The sequence below is a fragment of the Pecten maximus genome, chromosome 17, assembly GCF_902652985.1.
Source record: "Pecten maximus chromosome 17, xPecMax1.1, whole genome shotgun sequence".
NCBI classification, from domain to species: Eukaryota; Metazoa; Mollusca; class Bivalvia; order Pectinida; family Pectinidae; genus Pecten; species Pecten maximus.
The window spans coordinates 7,396,055-7,405,368 of NC_047031.1; the positions used below are offsets into that span (position 1 = coordinate 7,396,055).

The window sequence follows — 9,314 nt, forward strand, 5'->3', positions numbered from 1 at the left end:
CCCTTGATAACTTTTTACGTTAAGTTTGTTTGGTGACTAGGTGCCTTCGTCTGGAGGCCTACTTAACTGTTCCGCTATGACGAGTTTAAAGTTATCCCACACGTTTATTGTTAATTAATGTAGCTAAGGATTCATTGTATGGACATAGACGAAGTAACAATATAATGTCGTGAGCGTTTTTATCTCACGCTAGGCTTTGCTCTTTGTGAAGCTTTCCCGGTGTTTCAATGTGAAATGTAAAAACTAAAAAGTTGTTTTCACATGCTGTACCTCATGGTACATATTCATGACTAGTAATTCCTAGACTGTTCACATTCTATCAAAGTGTTTTTGTTAGGCCTAGGCCTTCATTGTACACTTGACGTCCCATGTCTGTATATAAATATATACTGTAGAAGACATTATATTATCAAGTTACATGCTACCCCCATACAGGATTATTTACTTAACGTTTTCAAAGCATGCACTTCTAAACTTAACCTTGTGAAATAATAATTAGTTGAAATTGTTGAATTTTATACATTTTACTTCATGAAAATTTATCAGTGCGATGATTAACTAAAGGTTGATTTTAGCTTACTGTCTGATACTTTTATATTTGTAATATAACATGCATTTGGGGGGAAATGCTGATAGTGTTGAAATTGTTTGCATATTTTTTAATAATGTGTGAACGAACCTTTTATTAAATCTAGATATTATTATTTTCATTAAGAAAAAATACGGCAACAGAAACAACAAAAGCAGCAGCATGAATTTACGTTAAGAATACAAGAGAATATTGAAAAGCCTTGCAATATCACCATAACTGTGGTTGGCCATAACGGAGTAGGTAAGTCTTGTTTTGTTAGACAAATAAAACAAGAAAGCATACCTAAAGATGGTCCTCTATCGACGGATACGGCTGACTTATATATAAACTACGTAGCCTACAACCCAAACACCGGATATCGACAAACACTCGACGAAAACGGTGAAATTCAGACCGGACGTCATCGGCTGAAACAAATAATTGATCGTTACCGAAAAGGGGAAAATAGTACTGGATCGGAGCATGTTAATGAACCTGGGCATGATACTGAAGACAAAACAAATCCGTCAACTATGGTCGCATCAATATCGTCTGCACCGTCGGAAGTGAAGAGGACAGGTAACCATCCCTTCATTATTTTTGGAAACACGGTAGAACTGTAAAATATGTTGTATATTTTAAAAGTTAAATGACAAGGGTCCTTGATGGTTTAAACTATTAAGACTATAATTTGGGCATGCATCTTACACATCTTAAAGAAACCGTATCAAATAGTTCCATTGGCCTGGCTGATCAAAGCTTTGGTCCTATGTAGCCACAAGTCAAAATTTAAGGTGCGTGGTTCTATGCTGAGGAATCTGATTATAACCTACAATGGGCTACTTCATAGTCTTTCATCCAAATGCTGGGGTAGGAAAATGTCTGGTACTGTTATTTTGACAGTTCATATGTTTTGTCGTCGGTTTTCCTACAAATACCAGGGGCATAATGCGATTTGTTTTATGCTCAGTGAGATATCCCTTTATCTCATCAGCTATGATAAATAGAGTGCACGTCAAAATGGGAAATGTACACAAGGTAATTATCATTAGGGCAACAAAACTAAATATCTTGAAATGAAATTTGTTTTTACAACAGGTATCGGAAAGATAATAAAACAAGTCTTACAGAAGCTATCATTCCGAAAACAACCAAAAGGTAAGTACATGTGTCTGATCGTGGATTTCAAAAATGTCACGCCAGTAAACGATAAATAGCTTTCCAATATATTAATCATCTATTTTGATTGAATGAATATATCGCACTCTATTGATGTTTCAGAAATGTCTTTTGAACAAAGACAAATTGTTGATGAATCACCTTCGGTTAAAAGACAAATTGAAGACGAAATAAAGCTCACTAAGCAAGAATTATCTCAAGAACAAATAAACAATATAGATGAGATAATGTGCACCGAGACAGAAGAAGGTGATGAAGAGGTGAAAGGTTTTGTCACAATCTATGATTTCGGAGGAGAAAAGGTGTTTTACAACACACATCACTGTTTCATGTCCAGCAACATGGTTTTCGTCGTAGTGTTTGACGTGGCGATGTGTCTGGATTCGAGCCGATCAGTGGCAGGCTACGGTAATTTACTGATTCATATCCTCTCCTTCTAACTTATCTTTGGATTATTCATTTCTTCGAAATTATGTTATATGCCCTTCTAACATATATATATCTATAATTTTAAATTTTGTAACCTGTGTTGACAGAAATAACCGAATATTGGCTGAAAAACATTGCTACTTATGCTATTGACGACAGAGCAGATGGCAAAAGGACGCCACCAATAATCCTGGTCGGCTCACACCTAGACAAGGTGTCGTCTGATGTAAGGGTCTTAAATATGTATTAGCATCTCATTACAAATCATAACTAGTATCGCATTGAATAATTTGGTGTTAAATAAGTATGAAAAGCTGTAGTAGATGTGCCATAAACGATTGAATGGATTTCTACCACAATATAACATCAAATGTTATAATCATAACGAAGCACCATCGATCCCAAGGATATTGTACTGTGATTATGACGTTAATAGATCATTGCACTGCTAGTTTATAAATCCGAAATATTCTAAATAAGATTATATCAAATTAAATTAATCTAAAATGCAGATAAAAGAGCAGAAAAGATTGTTTGCAAATGTACTGGAGAAGATTTTCGATGATCCGCAACTACAAGAAATAAAGGAAAACCATATCCACGACGCGTTCCCAATTGCAAACTTGAATGATTCCACGATAAACCAACACGTTTACGAATCAGTCTGGCAGAAGGTCATTGAGATCGCCCCATTCCAGTCCCAATGGGAACAGCCTGTCCCCGCCAGATGGGTTGCATTAGAGCACGAACTGGTTAGATTGAAAAATAAAGGCGGCATCATTCTAACCTATGATGAGTTGCTACAGCTTAACCGCGAGTTACCTGTACCGTTAGAGGAACGGGAAATCAAGGATTTCCTTAGGTAAGTAGAAATGCAAAAAAAAAAAGTTTTCTACACCCATCCGTTGCTATGGTGTACTGATTTTCAAATGTTCATTATTTTACAGAAATCTGAAATTCACAGGCTCATTCCATTGCTTTGACCTTCATGGTAACAGTCCATTCGTAGTGCTCCAGCCGCAATGGACAATTGATGCATTCAAAACAATTATTACGGATGCAAAGTTTAGGGACAATCTACCCTCCTTGCTGGAAATAAAGTGGAAACAATATGAAAAGTCCGGTGTTCTTCGGATAGAATTTCTCACACAGCTTTGGGGGGAAGAACGGTTTCTTAACAACAAGGAAGCACTCTGCATAGTGATGGAAACCCTTAGTCTTCTTGCAAAACCAATACCAGACGATTCAAACGTCGAGGTTGATTACTTCATAGTACCATGTATGCTTCAGACCGCCGATCCAGAGATAATTTGCCAAATACTTAATGATCCTGATACAGTTTCCAGTGTCACTCTTTGTCTCAAGTTCAACAACCCATTCATTCCACAAGCAGTGTGGGACAAGATGATTGCCTCCTGTATCCACAGGTTCCAACGACTAAATGAACCAGGGCTTGATGGCTTAAAGTTCATCCAGCGTGGCTTTGCTTGCCTGGCAGTGGATTATCTTTGGAACATAGCAATCAACTGCAGAGATAATGCCATGAAGATCATGATGTTCAAAACAGATAGGAATAAATCAAAGCCAACAGGAGCTGGAGTTAACGTAATCTACATTCTGGAATTTCTTCTCCGGCGTATTCTTGAACAAAATCATCAAAACCACCTGGAATACCAATTCTACTTACATAACGACTACCGGTTTGATTCCAGTGATAAGATGGTGAGAGTAGACGATCTCCAGAAGACTCCATGCCTACGTTGCTTCGGTTTAAGTGGAAAAGGATGGATAGACAAAGAAGACGTCCGCTTCTGGTTCAAAGACCCCGATCAAAAGGTATCGATTTAATTGATCATTTGGAGTGTTAGATTGCGCATATATTGAATGATAGATGAAATATTCCACTGTTGACACTAACTCTTATGTACGATATTTGATTTGAGGTGAAGTAATATGGCCTCCATTTCCTTACGTCTTGCATATCGATTTTAAATATTGTAAGAATTTGGACTGATTTGGTGTCAAGATGTATCATTTGACAACGAAAATTTTTCATTTTGACAAGCTGATGGGAATTTAAATTTCCGTTGTATGTCAGTGTTGTATTACACTACAAACCATGTTGCCATATCAACAATATCATTTGTGACGGTCGTTTGTAACGAAGACCATGATGATAAGTATGTGTGTTGCTTTTGTTTTACAGATGGAACGGAATGCAACGTTCAACGACGGTAGGTCATTTTTTTATTAGCCGTTTATTTGCAGTAGATTTCATTATAATTAATGTTGATAACAGTTGTGTTTCGATGATTTAATAGATACGTACAATCCATCAACGTTTTTAGTTATGCTAAATGGGTATACTTGTATCTGAATGAGATGCTATCAATATAATACGTACGATTGATTAACCGGCCAATTCATAATGTTGGGATCTGTTGTAGTTAATTCGATTATAATCACACACCTCCACTTGAAAATTCTAAAATTTGACCTTTAAATTAACTCATGCGGTAGATTTCTTTATTAAGTTTCACCAATCACAAGCTGCAATTTTGGCGTACGTGTGTTACAGAGTTAACTGCTGAGTTACCGGATAGAAATCTAACGTGCAAAGAGATTGGAAGAGTCTCCAGATACATTGGAAGTGCATACCAGACATTCTTCGTCGGACTGGACTGTCCTATTGCAGAACTGGAGCAGGAGATGGAAGAGCACCGCCATCTCGCTTTCAGATCTCGGATCACGAAAATTTTCCATCGACTGCTCAAAAAGAAGGCAGATGTCAAGTTCAAGACTGTAGCCGGGGCAATGTCACTTCACGGAATGGATCCTACGCAGCTCACAAGCATCATTGACTGTAACCGGAAAACAATCTATGAAGGTAAGGAATCTACAAGTTATCAAAAAGCAACAGAATACATAAATATAATTATGTAATGTCTGTCGATTGATGAGTACTTAAATACATTACCTTTACTGTAACGAATTTATTTTAGGAATCCTTTCTTAATCCTAATATACGTCTGTTTAAAATTGTGAATATTGTCTTAGGTAAAAGCTTACCTGCAATGTCCAATGAAATAGCATAACGTAAATAGTTCAGCAAATGTATTTACTTTTAGATTTTTGGTACTTTTATGTGAATCATACCTAACACTACTCCTGCCGTTTCTTGTTTCACTAAATTATGGATTTTTCCGTTTTTAATCAGAGGTTGACATGTAAACAACAATACATTCTGTGACATATGAGTTTGAATCCTGTTCATGATATGGTAGAGGGATGTTTATCTGCTAATTGTTAATTTTCGTCTCTGTACATTATCTTATATTCTTTTCAGACGATAGATTGCCAGAGAGAATATTGCAGAAAACTCTGTCACAAGGTGATGTTCCAGTCATTGTAGAATGTGTGGCTATAAACGCATATTTCAACATGTTCCTGGAGCTTGGATTCCTGCCAAAAACTATTGACGAGTTTGACGACCATTACCGAAACAAATCAACTCGTGACAAGATAAATGCCTTGCTGGAAGCTGTCATTACGGAAATCAAACCTCAGCCAACACTTAACGCAGTTTTGCTGGCGATGCAGGAATGCGACATGGACACAGAATCCGTCATCACGGCATTAAAGCTTATAGGTGCTGTTTGTTTAATCTAAGAAAGTTTCGTTCGAAGTTCCCTTTGATCTTTACATATCTTGATTTCTTTAATTCAGTTTAACGCTTGTAGACTCCTCTGCCTAATTAGTTTTATACTTACTTATCAGTCATTGTCCGTAATGGTTTTAAAAGGTGTTTAATCCAATTTATTAATTGGGAAAAGAAGAAGTATAACAAAATAAGCGATTACTCTTCTTAACCAATAACACTACCAGCCTTTGATTAATGTTATTTCAGTTTTGCTAATTTACGTACTATGAATGTTTAAAATATGCTATAGGCTTTAAAATAAATAGCAAATCAAAGCAATTTTATTTTCGTTTCAGAAACCTGACGACACAACGTGTACCAGAGCAAAACACTGACGACACAACTTGTACCAGAGTAAAACACTCACGACACAACGTGTACCAGAGTAAAACACTCACGACACAACGTGTACCAGGTAAGACAATTGAAAACACAACGTGTACCAGGTTAGACAATTGAAAAAACAACGTGTACCAGGTTAGACAATTGAAAACACAACGTGTACCAGGTTAGACAATGGAAAACACAACATGTACCATGTTAGACAAATGAAAACTCTTATCCACCCTCTAACTGAAGCCATATGGATGAGAGAAAAACACATACTGGAAACTAACTGATATTTAGTTAACACAAAAGTGATTTGTCTAGGAGAATGCAATTGGTACACACCAGCATGATATTATATGTTATTGAATTGATATTGTCATAGTATCGTCAGTGATGTAGAGTACGAACACAAAATGAGTGGAAAGCGATCAGTTAATCAAACGTTGATATATTTGATTTGTATCTGAATACCAGACAGTTTGTGAACTATGTTTTTCCATTTTATTTCAAGCATTGCAAACATGTCGGTTTTTAGTATTTTTATATACAATACAAAAGTATGTTTGCTGTGTTAGATGCCTGAATATTAGAAACTATCACCTTGGATTATTTCTATTGCAACTCGGTCGTTTATCTTCAGATTTTTTATTCGTGTTTCGGTTTTGTTTTGTTTTATTTGTTTAACGTTCTGTTTAACAGCTTAGGTCGTTTAAGGACGGCCTCATGTGCTCGCGAAATGCAATCGTGTGGTGAATGCGTATGTGTGTTTTGTGGTAAGTCTCCTTGTGGTAGGCTTGAACTTTTGTCGATTTATAGTGTTACCTCACTGAAGCATATTGCCGATGACACCCAGCAGAACACCCCACCCAGTCACATGATACTGACAACAACCGAACCAGTCGGCCTATGTTAATACTGTTTACATGACTTAAAGATCGTTTTTAATTTGATATTGACAGATATGTAATTCCGTGTAGAGAATACATACCAAATTACCAACGTGCTCACTAAGACAGGGCATAAGGTTTCATATCTCGAGTAAGGAGGATTTTTGTAAATAAATATAGACTAATTTTAATTAGGCAAAATGTGCTAGTGTAAGTGTATTATTATGTTAGTGTGTGATTATGTAAGTGTTAAATTTTGTAAGAGTGTAGTGTAATTGTGTGATTTTGTAAGGGTGTGAATGTGTAAGATTGTGCTTGGGTGAGGGTGCGATTGTGTACGTTTGTGATTGTTTATGGACGTGAATGTGATGTGATATTGTAAGGATATAGTTGTGTAAGGATCTGATTATGTAAGGGTGCGATTGTGTAAGTTTGTGATTGTTTATGGACGTGAATGTGATGTGATATTGTAAGGATGTAGTTGTGTAAGGATCTGATTATGTAAGGGTGCGATTGTGTAAGTTTGTGATTGTTTATGGACGTGAATGTGTAATGATGTGATCTTGTAAGGATGTGATCGTTTAAGGATGTAGTTGTGTAAGGATCTGATTATGTAAGGGTATGATTGTGTAAGTGTGATTGTGTGAATGTGGTTATGGAAGGATATGATTGTGTGTATAATTGTGTAAGGGTGTGATTGTGTAAGTGTGTGGTTGTGTAAGTGTGTGGTTGTGTAAGGGTGTGATTGGATAAGGTGTGATTATGAAGGGTACGACTCTGAGGGTATGATATGTTTGGTTTATTTTGCTTAACGTCCTATTAACAGCTTTGGTCATTTAAGGACGGCCTCCCGTGCGTGCGACATGCATGCGTGTTGGGAATGCGCATGTGTGTTTTGGAAGGCTATGTGATAGTGTAAAGGTATAAATGTGTAAGGGTGTGATTGTGTAAGGGTGTGTTTTTGTAAATGTTTGGTTGTGTAAGGATGTGATAGTGTAAGGGTGTGATTGTGTAAGTGTATAAGGGTGTGATTGTGTAAGGGTGTGTTTTTGTAAATGTGTGGTTGTGTAAGGATGTGATAGTGTAAGGGTGTGGTTTCGCCCAATAGCCGCCCATGTCAATTCTTCGGGATATGGCGTCGTTTTTAAGGCAAATTGAAATCAAGAAATTTTGGTTGGTATATGTAAATCAATTTTGAAATTATTTTCCATGAAACTGCAGTTATTCAATACCGATAATTCTTGTATTTACTTTAGCGCAGGCAGCAATAAGTAAATATAAAGGGGAGGAGATGGGGTATATTACTTTCAAACCGGCTGATATCTACTTGTTGGAACTTAACACCTTGCTGTACAAACTAAAATCGTGTTATTATTAGTAAACATATGATACAGTTTGCACACATTATACTTTTTTAGAGGTTATATTAAATATTATATTGATGTGAACCAATCACGTTCATATGAAGATTACACGAAAACAATGACGTCGTTACAGTATTTTGATATAGAGGTCGCACTTTTTTATATTGAGATGGTGTGTGTATATTAGTTTGATATAGATGTTTGTGTGTATACATTTTGATATAAAGTTTGTGTGTATACATTTTCTGATAAAGAGATTTTTGTATACATTATTTTGGTAAAGAGATGGTGTGTATATATTAGTTTGATATGCAGATTGTGTGTATATATTATTTTGATATAGAGCTGGCATAGATACATTATATTGATATAAATATGGTGTATATATATTGGTTTGATATGCAGATTGTGTATATACATTATTTTGATATAGAGCTGGTATAGATACATTATATTGATATAAATATGGTGTATATATATTGGTTTGATATGCAGATTGTGTGTATATATTATTTTGATATAGAGCTGGTATATATACATTATTTTGATATAGATATGGCGTGTATATATTAGTTTTATATAGATATTTCTGTATACATTATTTTGATATACAGATTGTGTGTATATATTATTTTGATATAGATATGGCGTGTATATATTAGTTTTATATAGATATTTGTGTATGCATTATTTTGATATACAGATTGTGTGTATATATTATTTTGATATAGAGATGGTGTGTATATATTATTTTGGTAAACATAAGAGTCGTATCTCGAATTTATCTTTTTTTCATTTTGATAAATTACAATTTCGACTAAGCTTTTCTCATAGAATATGTACTTTAAATCAAT

At 35.5% G+C, this 9,314-nt stretch overlaps 2 protein-coding genes across 2 annotated transcripts in view; both read left to right on the forward strand.

Annotated features, from left to right (window-relative positions):
* The window catches only part of LOC117315868, a 548,716-nt gene extending 539,850 nt beyond the window's left edge, over positions 1-8,866 (forward strand). Inside the window, exons 15-18 of the mRNA XM_033870274.1 lie at positions 4,386-4,413; positions 4,758-5,066; positions 5,526-5,828; positions 6,176-8,866. Coding sequence (XP_033726165.1) covers positions 4,386-4,413; positions 4,758-5,066; positions 5,526-5,828; positions 6,176-6,183 — 648 coding nt within the window. The 3' untranslated portion in view covers positions 6,184-8,866. The remainder of the gene's footprint in view (positions 1-4,385; positions 4,414-4,757; positions 5,067-5,525; positions 5,829-6,175) is intronic.
* Positions 1,866-2,568, forward strand: LOC117314993 (probable serine/threonine-protein kinase roco5). The gene is made up of 2 exons (XM_033869116.1): positions 1,866-2,158; positions 2,287-2,568. The coding sequence occupies exons 1-2, from the start codon at positions 1,978-1,980 to the stop codon at positions 2,427-2,429; spliced, it is 324 nt and encodes a 107-aa protein (XP_033725007.1). The 5' UTR covers positions 1,866-1,977; the 3' UTR covers positions 2,430-2,568.
* Positions 8,867-9,314: the final 448 nt, after the last annotated feature.

Excerpts from the sequence above, each read along its gene's own strand:
- LOC117314993 (XM_033869116.1), top strand. The coding sequence starts at position 1,978 with ATGTGCACCGAGACAGAAGAAGGTGATGAAGAGGTGAAAGGTTTTGTC. Across the intron at positions 2,159-2,286 it reads CCGATCAGTGGCAGGCTACG|AAATAACCGAATATTGGCTG; the intron begins GTAATTTACTGA and ends CTGTGTTGACAG.